A 21,439-nucleotide genomic window follows, 5' to 3' on the forward strand; every position below is an offset into this window, starting at 1 on the left:
TGGCCACTCTACACGAGGATATATCAAATAATTCGGAGAAAAACAATAAGTATAAATATAAGAAAAAAGAATTTTGTTTCTAATTTTTTTTTTTTTAAATATACTCCTTTTACTTCTAAACTTCTTATCGTAGCAATGTTTTCACCTTTCTGATCCGTTTCTGTAAAATTCGGTATGAGATATAAATCACTATATTGTAGCATGTTTCGGTTCATGAGGTGTCTCCCATTAATGTTCCTTCAACTATGGAAACAAAAAGAAGTTAAAAGGGGCCAAATATGTAGGAGGGCAGGGGAAGGGAGGGGGGAGAGACAGAAGCTCTTAAACTTAACTTAAAAAGAACTTAACAGCAGCTCGAATTTCAAAATTTCTTATTTCCCCTTTCTTTTTTTACAAGAACTGCTTGTAAAAAAAAAGATCTCTTTTAAGTTACTTAATAAAGCAATAAAACAACTTTTCTCGCTCGATTTTAGACTTTATCTCACACACGAGTTATTTATATATCGAAAGTGGCGTAAGACTTTTACAGTAATGTCAATTCGTTAATTATTTATACTTATCTAAGATAACGAATAAATCTTCTCGAAAGTTATCTAAGATAACGAGTAAAAATCTTCTTGAAAGTTAGTATCATTTTTCCAGACACGTTAAAACGCAAACCTCTGATATCTTCCTTTAACATTTTGCGCTAGTAACTGGTTCGCGGACCATAACGAGTGACCAAACTGTATACAATAATTCGTCTTCTTTTTGAATTCATCGTTATATCACTGGATAGAAATTATTAAGAAGTAATAAATTTACCATTTAGTCTGCCTGGGTTATATCTCAATATACTTAAAACTGAGAAAATATTGCAATTTTGGATCAAATATTCTCGACGTGCGTGGCACGTCATTACAGCGCAAGAGGTTAGAAAACAAAGTGACATATGTCACTTTCAAAACATCATATAGTTTCCAAATTCTCTTTCATCAACAAATTTCTTTATCACAATGTTTATTTATTAAGCATTGAGCTATAACAACTTTCTACGAATTGTTTAATATACCCTCGTACAAACAATACCAACAGAACCGGTCCCCCGTTACTTTTTCAAAAGACCTCGCGCTCACGGACGATAGCGTTATATATACGGTGAGTCGTTCGCGCACGGTTCGAGCAGAGGTAGCCGTAAATCAGGGGTGAATTTCGAAAATTATAGGGCGTGAAGCTGAAAGGTGGCTTTAAGCGGCGCGGGTGGATACGTGCGCCGCGGTGCAAACCGTACGGAGGATAATTACGGACACCTGAAAGTCGAAATGGCCGGAGCACGGATACGTCTAGACGTAACAGCCCTGGGAATGGCCGGCTCGCCAACCCCGTGTCAGCAGCCTACCCTCGAAATTACCCTATCAAAAGGCCGTACCTCTAATTCATTATTCCGTCGCCGATTGCGCCGCGGCTGTCGTTTCCAAGATGTCTGCCCGTTCGTCGTTATGTGCTCGTCTCCGTTCATGGCGCTCCAACACCGGGACAATCGTAAATGCTCGCACTCGCGTTCACCGTTTCCTACGGCGGTGCCAGAGGATTTATGTACGTTTCTCGTTGCTTTCTATCGTTCAACCTCTTTCGTTTACTTGCTCGTCCGTGCCACGTCCGTTTCATCGATCTACTCGATACTGCTATTCGAGGTTAGATTCGACCAGTTTATGGATTTATGCTGGTGCTCAAAGCTGTATACAAGGTGTTCCGTTGAGCGTAGAAAGTACAGTGGTACAACTGTTGCATCGTTTTATTAGGGATACCCATTTTTGATAGTGTACAAAATTTTATTTCATTTAAGAGTATATGTAGAATATATATAGAGTATATACATATAGTATTTTTATATTTAAGAGTATATATAGAGTATATGTATAATTTTATAAATAAAATTTTATTTTATTTAAGAGTATATTATAGCTTTAATCTATAATATAATTTAACAAGAAATGCACTAAATGTCAACATATTTAACTAGAATATAGGTTATGTTATAATAAGTTAAATTATTGTCACTAGACCAATGTTTATTAAATCTGAAGAAAACAGTATTACTTATATACCCCTAATATATCTTGGAAGGAAATAATGAAATAATTAATGTCTGTCCTTTGTGTGTCAATTTGACACATTTTTCTCGTAAAGAATGTGTGAAATGTATAGAATCATGATATAAAATTGAATATCTGTATCTGAGGGTAGGTTATACGTAATTGAATAAAGATTTAGTTTATTTACTGTTAATGAGAGAATTTGCAAATTTAATTATTTATCTTTTTATCGTAGGTTTGATTTGACACTAGGGGAGTTAAGTTGGAGAAATAAGGGATGAGTGTAAGATATATTATAAAAATTATTATTATGTTTATATTATTATTATTGTAAACCTATATTATGAAAAAAATTACACAAAATAATATAATATAAAGAAATATATAAAATATTCGAAAAGTAGTATATTTTCTGAAAAAAGAAGAAGAAGAGTTAATATATACAATAATTTCTAAGTTCTATGAATGAATAACTCAAGTAAAAAATTATTTACAAACGATTTATATATCTCATTTGGATTCAAGATAAAGTTACTTTTCCTAAATTATTTCTCAAATAAAAATAATAAACCAATAAAAATGATTAATGAATTATTTCAAATTGTTATTTTTTATTTTTATTTCAAATAAAATTTACCCACTCCTGATACCTACTATTCCATACGTCCATATATTCTATAATGGTTTTATAAATCTAACAATAAATGCATATTTTCTACGAGTTAACCACTACATTTATCTTATTTTTGTTCGTACGTTTTCAATTACTGCTTTAATACGACGTTCCCAGGTTAATTTTGAATGCAGTGAAATTACTCTGGAAAAAAAAGTGGCGTGTTATATTTGTGCGACGTTATTTATCGCCTTATGAGAGTGTGACACGCACCGCGAACGAAAGGGGACGTTTTTGTCAATGGAGAAGGAAGGATGCGAATTTATTTCACGCGTCAAGCGCTTCAGAACCGATTCCGAGGGACACATTCCTCACGCATGGCTCATTAAATTCACGCACCCTGAAGTAAGGACGCGCATAAAAGACCGACCGACCGCATTTGTGCGCTGCTCGGTGAAATTGTTTGCTCAATTTCTCAGCCGTCTTCTCAGAAAAAGCCAACTAATTTCAGTAGCCATTGAACTTTCTCCAATTCCTGTTTAAGACTGCCGATATATTCAAAATGAATTGGAAATATTTAAAAAGAGTTTTTTTTTATTGATTTAGGCAATATTAATTGAATTTCCCAAAATTTTCTTCGATATTTAGTATTTATTACATTGTTATATTATGAATATTGTAACTATTAATATATTGTATATTGTAAATTGTAATTGATTTGTAATTTGTTTTTTTGTTTTATCAAATTAATATTATCAAACTAATGAAATTTAATAGTTATTACTAGTAATACATTTTTCTAATAGGAAAGTAAGATTTTAATTAAACTGACAAATTTATTTATTTAAAATGAAAGATACTGAGATTAATAAAAAGACTTAAGCAAATTTTGAAATTAATTCTTCTGTCCTACGTTTCTAAGATTGTAAAATTGTAAAATTTTAAAGTTGCAAAATTGTAAAATTATCAAATTCTTAAATCGTCAAATTAATTCTAAAATTGCAACAAAATCTGTGTCTTAGAATTTGTCAGATTGAAAATTAATAATAATATTAGTAAACTGAAGATTATTATATTTCTAGAAAATTTAAATGTGCAAAATTGCATAGAATGCACGTAATGTGAGAAAATATACAAAATATATATGTAATGTTACATATATTATATTATTATTATTTCTATGACATAATTATAATATTATAATGATATATCTATATAATTCTATACATTTTATAATATAATTATTATCAAGGTTTTATCTGCTTTCTGAATCTATTGATGAATTAATATTTTCTTTGAATATGTATTCAAAAATATTAAAAATCTAAGTTAGACCGAAATTTTGCATAACTACTTTGTGGACACGGATTATAATTTCATTCACATTTCATGCTTATTTTATACTTCTTTCTTTGACGTGTGTCGTTAAAATTCATAAAACTGAAAGACAACCAAGATATAAAAATTAAACTGTCTGTTTCATCGACTTGACTACTTATCATGCAAAGCCTCAATTTTGTAATAGGTAGGTACACTTTCTTCGCGTTTTTATTTACATATGTGCATGCATAAAAATGCACGACGTTTGGCTTGGTGAAAAAAAAAAAAGACTTGGGAAAAGATAAGAAAAATTACAGACACCAGAGTGGAACTCGGCGGAAGCAAATTCAGAAGAAGACAGATTCAGTGTTCTACAAAATGACACTTGACAGATTGGCCGTACAATTATGTAAATTGCCCGTCTGAGGTATTTTGATTGGTAGGCAGTAATTATTTTAATGCGAGCGTGAGGTTCGCTATATCTGCTTTCAACTAGCTTTTTTTTTCTTTTTCTTCGCGGAATATGATTGACAGAATTGAGACAAGCAATATACAGCACTCGTCAATTCTTTCTTCACTTTAAGTACGTGCGTTTTCGAATTTATGCAAGCTAAATCTTTCGCTTCGTGTAAATAAAATTCGATTGTGAATACGGAACATTGATGGCTAATAATTTATTTTTAGCTCTATGGTTATCAGTGAATTTAAATTTATAATTTTATCTATAGTTGATTAATCGATGATCGATAATTATTGTGAATATTGTATAAATTGATCAATTGATTGATTAATTGTAAAATTTTATTTGAAGCTATATTTTTACGAATTCATTTCTCCCTTTAATTATTTTTTTAATGATTTCTTTACTTTAGGTAATTAGTTTTTAATTATTATTCATTTAATTTTATTTAATTTCAGTAAAATCTTTTGTATATTATATATACAATATTATATGTAATATACATATAATAATAATATAATAATATATTATGTACATATAATAATAATATTTAAAATAAGAAATGTTCTAAGATTTTTGGGCAGAAGTATTATTTTCGAATATCGTTAATTTGGAAATAACATAGGTACGAACAAATTTCCTTTGTTCCCATGAATACAAGTGTAATTGAAAAACGTCATCACCAATAAATATTTTGTAGCACAGTAAAAAAAAAGAAACCAATTTTTTGACTCTCCAGAAACATGTCAAAAAATTTTAGATTACTTAACGAAGCTTTCATTATTACACAATTTTTAAATCAAGCATTTAAAGGATTTCTCAGCAGAATAAAAATTTGCTTTAAAAAAGTCACGAGTGAAATTTCGCTGAGGACGTTGACGATCCAATTTCGTCAGGTAAAAATAAAAGTCCTAAGATTTTTGAGAGTGTATACTTAACTAACAGTTATAATATATTCACCTTGTCAATTTTCTTCCCATTAAGTCTACTCTGACGTAATAAATCATAACGGCGCTTTAACCGAACATTCTAGGATATAAAGGATAGTTGCCAATTGGCCTTTTCAATTTTTGATCACGAGACCAGCGTTGATAAATCATTCGTGGTAGTAAATAGTGTGACAGAAACTGTCCGATATCCAATTTGCAACGAGCGCGGTTAGATTTGTGTTCGAGTTATTATTCACACGCTATATATATCATGTCGATTGCCATTTCAATTAGCCAATGAACCTATTTTCGAGGCAATCTCAGCGAGATCTTGTCTCGCGGGACCACCTGGTATGCAACAAGTCCGACAACTTGTAGACGGAGTCACGAATGAAGAATATATCGTTTTGCCACCTATCTTGCAATCATTGTGTTTTGTATATATATATATATTTCTTTTGCAAGAAGAATATTCGGTTTTAAATTATTACACCATATCGTTCGTACAGCGAACACAACGGTGAACAAAAGAGAGTTTAATTCTCAAATATCGATGATTGAAGATTTTCATAATTTTATAAATACAATTCAAAAAATGAAGTTTCCTTTCACCACTAAATATTACAATAAATATTTCACTTTCAATATTTTATATATATATTTATATATTTTTGCATTCTTTGCATTTCTACACTTTTAATTCTGTAATTTAAAAATAACTGTATAAAAAATATCTGCAATTTAAAAATGACTGTATAGAAAATATCTGCAATTTAACAATGACTGTATAGAAAATATCTGCAATTTAAAAATGACTATATAGAAAATATCTGCAATTTATAAATGACTGTAGCTACTATTCAAAAGTTTGAAGAGTTCTGTTGATTTTACACAGATAAAATTTTTTTTTTCAGTAGATGAAATTACATTGATAAATATTGATTAAACTGTTATTGTTTAAATTTCATTATCCCTCTCTATTAATCCTCATCCATTCCTCATTCTTTCAATTTAATTTGTCTCTTGTAAACAATTAATTAATTTCAATCTACGATGAGAAGCTGAATAACTAAAATTGCAAATTGATATTAAATTTTTATTCAATTGCATATAACCTACACTCAGATATAGATATTTAATCATATATGTTTTATTTTTAAAAACTGTATCTTGATTGACACTCAAGAATTAAGTTTTCAATACCAATTTTTCAAAACTTTGATAGTAATATTCTCATTGATTTAACACCAGGACTACAGATTAAAGCATAAAAATCTCTATCAGAAAATGAAAGTTGGAAAAACTTTTATAATATTTTATAATGGAGTACACAAGTTTTACAAAAAATTATTTAAATCTCTAAAAACATACTGTTTTACGTCTTCTAACAAAATTTCTAACGAAAATTATAAACTAATGAGAGTTCCAGTACTCACAGAAAAACCGCATTGCGTACGGGATGACCTAACCTAACATATTACCAACTGATTCACTAACGATCTATTAAACAACGGCTTCATTTTCCTGAAAACGGACAACGTCACGTCACCAGTTTGCCATAACCTCTCTAAAACATCAAGCGTAAACGCGACAGTGTAGCGAGCAAATTCGTGTAGCAAAATGATCCGCGCGGTAGGTATGCTACCGATTCGTTCGTTTCCTCGGAATCGATCAGTAACCAATTTTTCGCATAATCCTAAAAAAAAGCCGTACGAAGAAGAAAAAGAAGAAAAAAAAATGAAATGTACCTGTAAATTGTAGGAGATTTGATCAACCTCCTCTACGCGATCCATTATGTGGAAGAAGCGTGTATAAGGACAAGCTTATCCTCCGTAGAAGTTCATGGTCGTTCGCCGTGAACTGTTGTACATTCTTATGAAAATGCGGCGAGCTTCGATAAAACTCGATGACGTACGTTTCGAGGCGACAGAACGGACAAGTACACCCGGTGTCGGATGCAATTTCGAAATTCGTTTTGACTCGTGGAATCGTAAAGTGGCATTTTTACGGGACCGATAATAGGTCGGCGCCTACGAGCCCTCGGTTGTGCGGCCACCAGGTCCGTTTCACAGTCAAAGGGGAAACTAAACTGTGTAACAATTCTCAAGTTCCGTTAACATTACAGGTCGTTCCCACTTTTCCCGCCTTTTTTTTGATTTTCTTCCTCGTTACGTATGTATATTGATTTGTATTTCTAATGCACGTTTATCATAGGTTATGTACGTATTTTGTGGGTTATGTGAATCATTTTGAAATTCATTGGTGCCAGAACGAGCGACGATTATTATGACGATGTTGATTAAATTTGAAACCATTCTGAAAGTTTTTAGACAAAAATGATAAACGTATATTTGAGTGTCTATTTATAATATATGACCAACGATGAAAGCATTTTGTTATTTATTTATTTGTCATTATTTATGGGCAGCATAATCCATTAGTTCAAACGAAAACAATTAACGAGTTTATCAGATATTATAATAATAATGAACAATAATAAATAACAATATTGACTCTTTCAATATTCTGTAAAACATATATATATATATTATCTATCTATGATGTATTATCTATTTTATACATTTTTATTTATATTTATGCATTTATATATATTTTGTATAAATTCTATATATTTATATATACATATTTTTAGACTCGTTTCATACTTCATCAGTATAATTATGATAATCGAGTTTTATAGAAAAAATTATAGATTAAATATAACATAATGAAATTGACTGTTTCAATTCTCTGTTGTGATATCTATGAAATATATACTTGTAATGTGAAATATCTTATAGTATCTTGTAATATTTTACCGGTATAACTATGACACTTGAGTTTTATTACTCCTATAATGCTAATGAAATTTCAAAATGTTTCATATAACACACAGAACATATATATTCATGAAAGATGTCTATAAATATCTGAATACTTTTGTATCCCTTTCAATCCTTTTTATTGTCAGTTAATTTTTAGTTTTGAGAATTTTTCATCAGTAAATTTCATCACTAATTTCATTAGTGTAAATGTAACGTTATAAAAAAATATTTGATTCAATCTTCTCAATTGAAATAATATACAAACAGAAAATATACAAACGAGATAATGAACAACACGTTAGAAGAAGATAACTCGAACATCCTCTGTGTACCTGTAAATGTAACGATTTAAACGCGATAAGGAAAAACAAAGTTGAAACTATCACTGAACATACTATCGCATAATCTGGCATTATTTTATGTACATTGGGAGAAACTAAGGTGAAAACACATTCGAGATGCCGTATTCCTCCATATTCGGTAGCTTGTGTAAGTTGTATTCCACCGAGATCGGCGTTCTATCGATACTTTCATCGATGTAATGTTCGATACGTTTAAGAATTTCTTGTGGGAGGATCCGTGCAAAGATATACATTATGGATTCCAAAATTGGCTTTGACATATAGGTCGTAAAACACGATGTTTACAAGCTTGATAATAGCCCGGGTTCTCGAGGCTCTTCGAATACTTAAAAACCGATTAGCCATAAATTTATAGCGCCTATAAACTTGATGCCTCAGAAAACTCTGCCGCCATACGATTCTAATCATGTATAATTTTAATATCTATAATCTTTAATATGTATAATTTATTATTCTAAATTAATTAATGCATTTAATTAATGCAAACAAATACTAAAGACTAAATTAATTAACATAATAGTGCAGGATAATGTTGTTTGCTGTTAATTATGTGATTGTTTATAGATCTTTGTCAGACCTTATGGTTAGGAAATTTATACTTTTATAAATTTTATCTTTACATTATATTAAATGTCAATTTTAATTTTACTTGTTTTTATTTTAAATTTTATTTTCAGTTTATGGTATTGTGATACAAATTCTGAAATGTTAATTTATTTCTTTTTAATTAAAGTCGCTTAATTTAAAGTTACTTTAGTAAATTAATTAAAAATAGTCATTTATATATTGGCATATTAGTGTAGTATTTAATATAATAGTAAAGTGAAGATTATTCAATTAAAAAAGTAAACAAATTTAGTTATTTACTATTATAGTATTATTTCAATAATTATAAATTAATTATCATTACTAATATTAAAAGAAATAAATTTCAAATCATTGTTATTATTGTTATTAAATATTATACTGGACATAAGCAATACAGTATCTTATGATGCTATAATTGTATTACTATGTATCACTGTATACCACAGCTTATAATAATACTATATAATTGTTATATTCATTCAAAAATATGAATTTGATTATACTTTAATAATTGTCTCGTTCAATTAATAAATAACTTCTAATACCACCAAAATATTTATCAGAAAATTACAAACGTAGGTTTCCTCTCGTATAAAGAGTACCTAATTACGTGATAATATCTCCTACATTTCGCTCAAGAATCATGCAACAGATGATTTACGAGCGATGAATCCGCGATAAGTATAACACACTTCGTTACGTGTGGATTTTATAAATAGCAACATCCACGCGATCTTGTACCAGTCCGACGTTAATCAGAATGTTCATGCAAATTATTATAAATCGATCGTTAATCCCCCGCTCGCGACGAGTCTCCTGTCCGGGTCTCTTTAGAAGTGGCAGAGATTGCGTTGAAAGAGCGATATATATTCTCAACGCTTCGAGAGCATAAAAACCGTTGATCTTTAACCGAATGATAAATGAACGTCTTGTACCAAGACGTTCGTCCGATGAAACTGTACTCGAGTTCGTGTTGCATTCGATTTCAAAATAATCCCAATGCAAAGAAAATAAATTTGAAAGCATTTCGCTTCGATATGTAACGTTACACTGTCGTTATTATTGCAAGTGCTATTCAACTTCTTAATTTTTTATTTTTTTTTAAATTGTTCGTTTAGAGACAGTTTAGTGGGAATTACAGTCAATCTTTGATAACTAGAGTTTCAGAGGAAAAGAGAAATTTCGTTTGAAATTGAGTTTTCGAATAAGAAAGACTTGTAATAATAAATGAAATTATAGAGATTTGTACGATACGATTAATGGTTTAACCTTTGGATGTGTAAAGATGTCCTTTTCAAGTTCATTTTTTTCATTCTTGGATATTTTTCAGAACGATTAAAATAAGATGAGTATCATCGACAAAAGAATTTGAAATGACATAAACAACTAAATAAGATAATGTCATGAAATTGCAATGTTATTACAACTAGATTTCAGGATTTTTATGCATTTGGAAATTTGAAAGTGCAAAGATGTACAGAACGCATATAATATGTAAAAGAATATAAAATACTTAAAGTGCAATACTCTGTATAATAATTAGCAGAGAAAATAATTTTCTGTGTACGTTTTCTATAGTTTATTTATAAAGGTATAAATATGCATAAAAATCCGGTTTAATTGTAACACAATATTTTCTAAACAATAATTAAATACTCTGTTTCATATTTATACATAATTAGAGCACTTAATAATTCTACCATTGATACTTATGTTTTACACCATGCATAAATATTTGGGCACATCTGACTTATTGCAATATAAAATAAAATTCAAATGAATCTCTTTAATTTCTTTTTACTTATTCTTTTCATCAATATCTTTTAACACATGTAATTAATAGATATTGAAAAGAATAAATAAACATAATACTTAGGTGACCAAATATTCTGCAGAGTAGTTTCAAGTATGTCTGTTCATTCCTGAAACGTTAGAACTATTGAAATATCTTTTTTTATTCAAGAAAATTGTATGAAGCATCGACTGTTTATTAAAAATGAATACGAAACTTGAAAAATGCAGAAAATTAACAATATTACACTATTATGATGAACTGCACTGATTATAATACATGTACTATTTTAGAGAAAGTAGTATATGTATTTCTACTAGAAGTTACAAAAACACAAATTATAAATGAATTGAAGAAAAGAATTATTATGAATTGAAGAAAAGACTGCTATTGCAGCATTAATCTTTGGATCCAACTTAAAGTGAATTTTTCACTTTAAACAACCACCTTGAAAACACTTGTACAGACTTCATGAAGCACCAGTTATTTACTATAAATAAGCATGAAAGTCGAACGACGCACGTAACATGCAAACTGAACTTAAGCACTTGCTTCAAAGTGCAGAAAATCAACAACAAAGAAAAAAAAAAAAAAAAAAAAATGAAAAAGAAACCTTCGCCAATCATAACTATACAAACGTAACAAAAACATCGACCATTCAATGGAACTGCGCTGTCCAATTATTCATGCACGTTAGTTAGACCGTGCGTTGATTCCAACTATATATACATCCTCAAGCAAAAACACTCGACCGTGGAGAATGCCAACCGTATCAAATTTTCCCTCGAACCGAACGCCTCTCCCAGTGAGAAAAGAAATTCCCTTCTCGTAAAGGGCACAATTAACAGGCAGGGCTCGTAAATTTCCTCCGCAAGAAAGCTCGGCCCAACGACGGGGCACGCATCTTTCACAGGACGCTGAACGTGACAGGATCGATGTACAATTCCGTCCGGGGCCGTACACAGCAACAAAAACAAATCGTGTGTTCGCGACTTCCGAGATCGCCCTTCGACTTACCTCCTCCCCTCTCTTCTGTCCGGCAGTCGTCGGCGTGTCGATGATTATAAATAAAAGAAAAGAGGACGTGGGCAGATGGGAAAGGGGACCAGATGATGGCAAAGGGCTGGTGAAACGAACGAAGGAGGAGAAGCGAATGGGGGGGAATGGTTGGCGCTCAAGGAGAAAGAGGTTTCTTGGAAAGGGCGTTTATAAATCACGAATCGCAGGCAACCCCTAATCTTCCACCCTGTTCGAGCCGCCGCTGTCTTCCTCTCGTACTTTTCCTCTGCCCGTTCCACTTGTATTTTGGTTTTGCACGCGAAACTACCATCACTCCTCCATTCATCATCCGACGGCGAGCGCCCGTTCTCTCTTTCTGTTTCCGCTTTTCCAGGACCCCTCTTCCCCCCCGACCGTTTCGCTGGTCGTGGACGTGCCCCGATGAAATTCGCCCCGAATCACAGGACGACAATTAACGTCACGGCGCGCAGCTACGTGAAATAAAGGAGATCACGAAGCGATTCGGCGATCACCGCCGCGCGGCACGCCGTGAAACGATAATGGGATATCTTCATGGCTCGTGAGGAACGGTCGGGTTTCCTTTAAAGGGGTTACGTATGTACGTAACCTTCGAATTGGAAAATAAGTGAAATTGAAGAATTTTTTTTCTTGCAGGGAAAATTATACTACGTATCAGCGAGAACCAAAAGTAACAGTTATGTACAAAAGTTTTTGTAGATAATTGAAACTTGTTTATCGTTCGCGTTGATGATATTAATCTCAAAGTATAAAGGAAATTTTTCAAAAAACTGGATGATCAGAGAATTAAAATTCGTTTTAGTTTCTTTTTCTTTTTTTCGTTGACGACGACCATTATTGATGGGGGAAATTCTATTTCGGTCGCTTATAATAGTTATCGACGAGGGAAATTTATTTCGGTTGCTCGTAACAGTTATCGATGAGGAGAACTCCATTTCGGTCGTTTATAATAGTGCGAAGTGTAAAATATTGTTTTCCCGCATTCGACGGAAACAATGCTCCACAAACCATTGAAACATTTTAAAATCCGCAGAATTTCTGACGTAAATCTTGCGGAAATTACGGAAGAAAGAGAACTGAAATAAATTTCCCTCGTCGATAATTATTATCAGCAACGGAACAATGTTTCTTAAAACTTGCAATTGTTATTTGCAACGTTTTAATTAAAAAAATTATAATTGTCATCCTGTTCTTTCCATTCTGATTAGAATAGTTATGGTTCCTGTCAATTAGTAATTGTTCAAAATTTAGAACATGGCGGTCGTTCCGTCGAATCACCATCTGTGATACTAAGTATATCTCCATAGGGTTTTACCTGAAGCAAATCATTTTAATTTCACGTTAAAATTGTACGAGAGAGATTAACCATAATTTTCTGACCAAGGACTGTATATACTTCCGGCATATTATAGAAATAGAAGAGGATCTTATAGGAAATCCCATCATAACGATCAACGATTCGTCCGTGGAAGAACTGGCAATGATTCATAAGAATTAGCCTCGAGAATGGGGAAAGATAGCCAGAGGGGAAGTGTAGATTAATTGATACGAAGAATGGGAATTAAGGCAGGAATCGACGAACGAAGAAGGCTCCGTGAAGCTACTTCGGTGAAGATTAATCGCGTGGAATGCCTCGCCAAGACAATGGAAGCTCGGGAAATTAGATGATGCTTGTTGATTATGTTTAATGAATTTTAATCACTCTTGGTATCGATTTAACGTAGTTGATCGATTAGTTGACAAAATTGCTTGTAAACGCAACCGTTTCATTAAGACGAAGGTGATTTGTGTAATTGTCAAGATGAATTTAATTTAATAGTTTTGTATACTATTCGATTGTTGCATTTGTATGCTGTGTTTGTATGATGGTATTTCTTTGTAAAAGATCTTGTACGAAGATATTAAGAATTAGAATATGGAGCTCTGTTTTGTCCTTCCAATTATTTTAATTCTTTCTTTAATTTTTATTTTTATTTTTATTTTTGTTTTTATTTTTATTCACAGCTTTCTCAAACACCGAGATAATTTTTCAAATTGTGTTTGGGATAAAAACATTTTTGGCAGTTGGCAAAGAAATAATTATAAATTGCTTAAGACACTAATGGATTAATATTTGTTCAAAGTAGTTAAATTCATCTCGATGATAATTATATAAATTTCCTTCATTTACACTATATAATAAATGAAAAATTTCCTTCATTTACACTATACAATAAATGAAACTAAAGCAAGAGTTCTTGTAGATTTGTGGAATTTTAAATTTTTCAAAAATTAAAATACTTTTATAACTACAAAAATTCAAATACAACAGGTCAATGTCTTTATTTAAAACACAATTTAAAATATTATCCAGGTATTTGGGAAGAAATAAAACTGAAATAACACAATATACAAGAAAATTTTTCTTTGGAATTTCATATTCTACTTTTTAATATTTTTCTATTATCGTACGATTTTCTATCATCATCAAACTGCAGATATTTAGATATTTTAATTTTTGAAAAATTTAAAATTCCACAAATCTACAAGAATTCTTGCTTTAGTGTCATTTCCTTAATTATAAAAAACAAAAATATAGAATATAAAATTATATACATACTCACAGTCCAGTTATCATGTTCAAATTATTTCTATAGACGTATTTACATCTATTATAACTGTAATGTCAAATTATATAAAATAATGATGAATCAATTCTGTACAATAATGGATCAATCCTAGTCACCAGTTCAACAATCCAAACTAATCGCTATTATCATTTCAGGATGTACATATGTTACACCATTGTTTTACCATTGCATCAAGTGTTTTAGCATACAAGATCGTCATAAGGAACAATAACTTTAAAGAGCAGATCCTGTATAGTTGTTCGAAGTAACGAGTTGGCTATCTCCATTCGCATAAGCTTCTTATCCATTTTCTTTTTTTTTTTTTTTTTTTTTTGCTCTTCCTATTTGAGCCAAGTGATGAATAACGATAGAATGCATTATGTCTATTTGAAATAGCGTTTCTCTTGTTATCTGACGTGTATTATTTTTTTAGAATGTATCGATTTCCCTCGACGTTCATCTTTTAATAGGAAATCACAAGTCTTGAATTTTAAAATTACCATTGAACTGGCGTGATATTTACATATATAAATTTGTCTGAGTGTGAAGTTCATGTCTGCAACAACTTTTTGTTAAATTTATCAAACTTGTAGATGGTTTATAACCATTGCTAATAAATTGTACAGCCTGTACAAATATTTATGACTGAATATTCTGATTATCTATGATCATTGATAGTAAGATTCTTATATTTCTGTTAGAATATAATATACATGCAATGTATTATTATTATGTATTATTTAGCTCTGTCCAATCTTTCTAATTTATTCTATACATTACAATATTTATTTATAGTATAGTTATAATAATACACTGTCGATTTAATAACAATAATAGTATTATATTAGCATAGTAGATATAATATGTATAATTATATCTTATATATGAACAGATGTACATATAATCTGTACAACATAATAAAACAGCCAATTCAGGTATAATATTAATTAAGTATAATATTTATCAATGTTGAATTTTAACACAATGAGGTAAAATAGGTATTTTATCAGTTGTTTTGTTATAAAAGACAAGTGCATTATCAAAGTGAATTAGTTTTTTATTACATCAGTATTAGTATAATTCTATTTTCTATCATATTAAGATTTATGTTAAACTTTGACATAATACAATGTGACGCGATACATCAAGAAAACAAATAATCTGTTAGTGAAAAATTTTGTTCACAAGATGTAAGTAAACCAATTTATGAACGACTATTAATCAAAAATTTGAATCGTGATATTGTTTTGCAACAGGATAGGATATACTGAATCGATTAAATCACATTTTGATTGTTATCTTCGACTGTAAATATCAAACGGTTTATTACAGTTTCGACCACTTTATCTGAAATGACTCAATATTGTAGTATTGATGTTAATATTTTCGAGTGTCCCAGTTTTCATGTGACAACCGGAAACAGAGGTTGTCTCTACGTGCAAAAATAAGCCAAAAATACATGATGCAATGAAATTTTTTTCGTACGACGCTTCGTTTCGGAGAAAAATGACTTTTTGAATATCCCATGAGCATACATGGAACAGACTGTACAGGAGTAAATAATTAAAAAATGCCATTCTACATGTAAAAATGAATGGAAAATGTAGAATAAAATTTCTTTAAAAATATATTAAAAATTTGGTTTTTTAAAAGCGGAACTTTAAATAAAAAATTTTTATTCTACATTTTTCATTTATTTATGTAGAATGTAGAACTTGCAAAATTCAAGTACGTATATTTGATAAATTTTCAAGCTTGATTTTCTCGAAAACAAACTTTTAAATGAGAGAATTATTATTCTTTTCTTTTCATGTAGAATTGCTTATTTCTTAGTTCTAACATTAAAAATACATTCTATACATTTTATATTAATTGTATAATATTGTTCAATATAAATAATATCAAAATAACAGTACTTGTATTAACATTGTTACAATAAAAATGAATAATAATACTTAATACAAAAAATGATTAATATTCAAATGTTGATTAACGTTAAAATTGATATTCAATATCTACATATGTATTTATTTTCTTCTTCAATTAATAATATAAAAAGAATTATGTATGCAGTGAATCGTATTGATCTGTTACACTGAAACTGAAATTTAGACTCCCCTAATAATAAACGATACGTGTAAAAAGTAAAGAAAATTTGAAAAACATTATGATGACTATGATAATAATATTACAGTGATAAAATTGACGAAATGCTCAAGAAGAGTAATAAAAATTCAAAGAACATAATAATCAATGAAAGATATAGGAAATGTAAACAAAATTGAAATATTATTGTTAACAAATGAAACATATCTATAAGAAGAGCAAAAAATTCGAGGAATGTAATGATAAACGAAACGTGTAAGAAAATTAAAAAAGTATAATAAGAATAATAAACTAAGGATATAATATTCAAAGAATATAATATAAGACTATCTATCTATCTATCTATATATATATATATATATACACATAATATAAAATAATATAATATAAGAATATAATATAATAACAAAGAATATAATATAATAAGAAGCTTCAAGAGAAGAGAAAATTCGAAGAGGAATCATAGATGAAAGAAATCAATAAAATTCAAAGAGAACACTGACAAACGGAAGCAAAAATTGGAGAGAAAGTAAAGAGAACTCGAAAAATATAATAACAATGATAAAACAAAGAAAATTAAAAAATACAACAAAGAAGATTGAAGAAGGACGAAGGAAACTAATATTTAAGAATACATACAGCGATAAATGAAATATAGAAAGGTGGAACAGCGAAGAGAACTCAAGAATATACAATAACAATAGACAAAAGCTAGAAAAACTCAAAGAATGCAATAACTCGAGAAAATTCGACAGTTGTTGGAAACAAATTCCCATCGCCGCGCCGAGAACATTCTTCACCTACACGCGGATGATATTTTTGTATGAATTTACGAGTCAGCCAGAGAACAAACGATACCCTAATAAACCTAAATTCGATGCATCGCGCATAAGAGAAGTTCGAACATATAATAAATTCTCGTTGAGACTTATTGTTCCTCGGGGTTCCTCGCCGCGAGCAACAGAAAACAAGCAAGAAAGAAATCTTGATAATAGAGTAAAATGATCCTTGCTCCGCTTCCATTCTGCCTCACGCACACGTACGCACGGCTAGTAACCTATTTGTTTCTCATTAACGGACCTACATTAATCTTCGATCCTCTCCGGAGCCCTCGTGGACAAAACTTCTCGATGCGGGAACATCGAGAGGTTGCTTGTTACCGAAGGATTCACGGAGCTTTCGAATCGAACGCGGCTATCAGACGTCTGTTCAAATTTCTTTACACGTGTGTCCTATTGCTCCACGCGACGATTAACACTGGATGGAACTACCTACTCTAATTTCTCATAGAAATGGGAAAATGCGAATGGTTTGCAGTATTTTGCAAAAGTCATTCTTTAAAAATCTTTAAAAAATGCAACATTGTGAATCTGTGAAATATTACTCTGAAATATTGTAAAACTGATTATTTTGATTAATTTATAATTTTGGTATAGTTCTGGTGTTAATCAGAGATTATTTTTGTAACTAATTAACGTGCTCTATGTGGAAAAATTGGAAGTGTTAACAACAAATAAAATTTTACGGATTCTGGATTTTAAATTATAATTCTTTGGATTATTAAGTATGTTGGACTTATAGTTTTCCTTTTGTAATAACTATTAGATATTTTGTAATTGGGTATTTTAAAGCTATTGTCTTCAAACTGCAGTCTAAATTATTAGATTAGTAGATTATAATGTATTTAGATATAAAACATATAAATAAGCTATATTTTATTTTATGTTATTAAATCATAATTCTTTAAACTGTAATCCATGTTTAGATGAATGTTATAAATATGTAGCTTTATAAATTATAATTTAGATTGTAAACGTTACACTCAAAACATTTTAGATTGTTAAATATGTGTTTTAAAATTATAATTAGCATCAAGTTTAAATTATGTTACATTGTTGTACAAAAATTTCTGATGAAATATTACAGATTTTCCATTTTACAATCTAAAACCAATATTTCAAAAAATTTTAATATTGGATACATTGTGGCTATACAATAACATGTACTTTTATTACTTTTTATTCATAAATGACATTCATATTTATTAAATATTTATTATATTCTATCGTTCATTATTATGAAATATAAGTGAAGATTTTATTTGATTGAACATGTTTAGTATGTAATATATGAATATATTATTTGTATTAAATTTTATATTAATTAATATTAAATTTAAATATAATATATAACGTTAAAAAACATTTAAACATATTAAAGTCAAATATGATTAGAATAATAATTTCTTACATTCGAGTCGCATTTTTGATCTAAATTATTTCAAAGGAAAATCATAATTGAATTCCTAATATTTCTACATATTTGTAAAAATTCCAACATCGAATCAAACAAACAGTTTTTCCTTCTTCTCTATTTCTATTATTTCTATTATCATAATTCATACAAATGATATAATAAATATATGAATATATTATATTACAAAATATAATTATATTATTACATAATATTTTATAATATAAAATATTATTTAGTTTATTATTATATTACATAATAATAAATATAAATGCGTGTACACTCAAGTGCACATATTTTCCCGAACACGAACACGTAAGTCAAACTCAAACGTAAATTTCACCTCGTGTACCCGAAGTTGAAATCTACAAATGAAAAGGAAAAAAGAAACGACCAAGAAACTGTATCATTAAGTTACTTACAACCACTTGATGCACCTGCCATCGTGAATCAGCAACAGGAACAAGATCAGCCAAGCTTTAGCAGCGCTTCTCTTCGTTACCGTCATCTTCGTGCACATTACATTCTAAGAGACCGGCATTCTTTCCACTGGCTCGTGCATCAGTACCTCTGGTCCATTGATTATTGTCCAATCTTTCAACAACTCGACACGCACGCTCTTTCAGGGACCACTGCGTTTCTCTCGATGATCGGTAGATCGTTTCACGTACAATCGCGTTACCTTCGGCGTATCCATTCTCCGACAGAGTATTCACAAGCTCTTCTTCCTCCGTGCGACAATTAAATCAATTACTCTCTCTCTCTCTCTCTCTTTCTCTCTCGTAACGAGAGGAACTCTGCTCAGAGTCGACTTGAGAACTCGAGGAACGACAAACAATCCGTTCGAAATCTCGTTCGTTGATACATTACGGGCAAATAAATCGAAAAGAACACCGCGCGTTCTTCTTTAATTACATATACACGGCTTAGAAATCACACACGCGTGGTTTCCTGATTGATCACGCTCGCGCGTTCCAATTATCGTCGAGTTTTTCGTACGATAGGCTGGTGTCCTCCTCCCTCCTCCCCGCCGGTGAAAACGCGCACACTTGGCCAAAGATAACGGGAAACGAATCACCGAGGCGAGATAGACCATCCACTGTCGCTCGGTCTCGATCACGATCGAGGATGATGATGATGATGATGATGATGATGATGATGATGAATCGCGGTGGCAGCAGAGCGGACGCGAACGCGCGGTATCCTGAATGATCTGCGAGGAGACCGATACGGTTTCCCTATCGGGGAAGTTCCTTCGCACCGTGGCGTGCTGCCAGGGAGTCTGCGTGGTTACAGGTGTCCGTCGAGCCGTCCCGCAGGATTTGCCGGTCGTCGTGGAGGTGGAATCCTCCTACTACTACTCTATTTCCTCCTACTTCACCTACTGGTTTTTCGTTGGACGAGGAACCGGCCAGGGATGGTTGTTGCCGGACGCGGAGCACACACCGTGCAAGGGAGGAGGCGAGAAACTGGTCAAAGAGCTGGCGAACGAAGATATTTTTTAGGTATCTTGACGAGGGAAGGATGCGCGCTACCAAAGACCTATATAAAACGAAATAAGAAGTTTTTGTTTCTTGAAGTTGACTTGGAAATTTGAGAGAGATTTTCATTGAGATCTTATCCGTAGCAATCAAGGATTATTAACGCTGCTGGATGATACGAGAGGTTTTAGATCAGTTATTTTAATTAAGGGAGTTTCTGGTAAGATTATTGTTGACTTTTTATTGTATTATGTTTATTATTTATATGTATATTATATATATTGTATGTTATATTATTTATATGTATATTATATATATTGTATATGTTGTATTATTTATATGTATATGTTATATTATTATATTGTATTACAATTGAGATTTTACTATTGAATATTTATTGAATATTTATTGAGCAATTTATTGAATATTTCAATTACAATTTAATCAAATTAATTAATTTTAATAATTAAAGAATGATCATTAATTTTAATTGTAATTATTAGAATTTATTGTTATATTATTATGTTTGTCGTTCTTAAGTTATTATTTTAAATTATAATTATTGTAATATTTGATATATTTGATATAACGTATATATGTACTTGTAGAAGCAATTTACGATTAATGTTTTCTTAATACTGCCTAACAAAATAATAATTTTTAAAACCATTGTTTCTTACAATGCTGACTTATATAGAAATAGAAACAACTGATTGTTCATTGATTCGTCTTGAATGTATTATATTATCAAAGTAACTTTATTTATTTTATAAAGGAGTACTTTATAAAAGTACTTTATAAAACACTTGATTTACATTTGTTTAAAAATTACTCAATTTATGGTTAATATAAAGTATCAAGTAATTGATTATATTCATAATTAAAATGAAAGTTATAGCAATATATACATTGTATATATTGTATGAATATTTATAAAATATTCCAACAGCAATTAAAAATTGATATTTATTTTTTAGTACTAAAACTG

At 30.5% G+C, this 21,439-nt stretch overlaps 2 protein-coding genes across 8 annotated transcripts in view; one reads left to right on the forward strand and one right to left on the reverse strand.

The window, feature by feature from the left end:
- Positions 1-20,242, reverse strand: part of LOC122536669 (protein Wnt-11b-2-like) — a 43,075-nt gene extending 22,833 nt beyond the window's left edge. Inside the window, exon 1 of one of the 5 annotated variants that reach the window (XM_043669187.1) lies at positions 19,393-20,242. In XM_043669187.1, the coding sequence (XP_043525122.1) occupies positions 19,393-19,490 (98 nt within the window). In that variant the 5' untranslated portion in view covers positions 19,491-20,242. Of the gene's footprint in view, positions 1-1,408; positions 1,539-6,833; positions 6,902-7,145; positions 7,245-19,392 lie in introns of those variants that run through there. The other 4 variants (XM_043669186.1, XM_043669188.1, XM_043669189.1 and 1 more) reach the window with 4 other exon arrangements.
- Positions 1,231-2,405, forward strand: LOC122536670. Of its 3 annotated transcripts, none has more exons than XM_043669195.1 (2): positions 1,231-1,575; positions 2,311-2,405. In XM_043669195.1, exons 1-2 carry the CDS (start codon positions 1,302-1,304, stop codon positions 2,319-2,321), a joined length of 285 nt encoding a protein of 94 aa, XP_043525130.1. In that variant the 5' UTR covers positions 1,231-1,301; the 3' UTR covers positions 2,322-2,405. The 3 variants fall into 3 exon arrangements, with proteins under 3 accessions (XP_043525130.1, XP_043525128.1, XP_043525129.1); XM_043669193.1 differs by having other exon boundaries at positions 1,245-1,673; positions 2,044-2,405; XM_043669194.1 differs by having other exon boundaries at positions 1,247-1,673.
- Positions 20,243-21,439: the final 1,197 nt, after the last annotated feature.

This window comes from Frieseomelitta varia, unplaced genomic scaffold (assembly GCF_011392965.1).
Source record: "Frieseomelitta varia isolate USP_RPSP 00005682 unplaced genomic scaffold, Fvar_1.2 scaffold_862, whole genome shotgun sequence".
Lineage (NCBI taxonomy): Eukaryota > Metazoa > Arthropoda > Insecta > Hymenoptera > Apidae > Frieseomelitta > Frieseomelitta varia.

Excerpts from the sequence above, each read along its gene's own strand:
- LOC122536670 (XM_043669193.1), top strand. The coding sequence starts at position 1,302 with ATGGCCGGAGCACGGATACGTCTAGACGTAACAGCCCTGGGAATGGCC.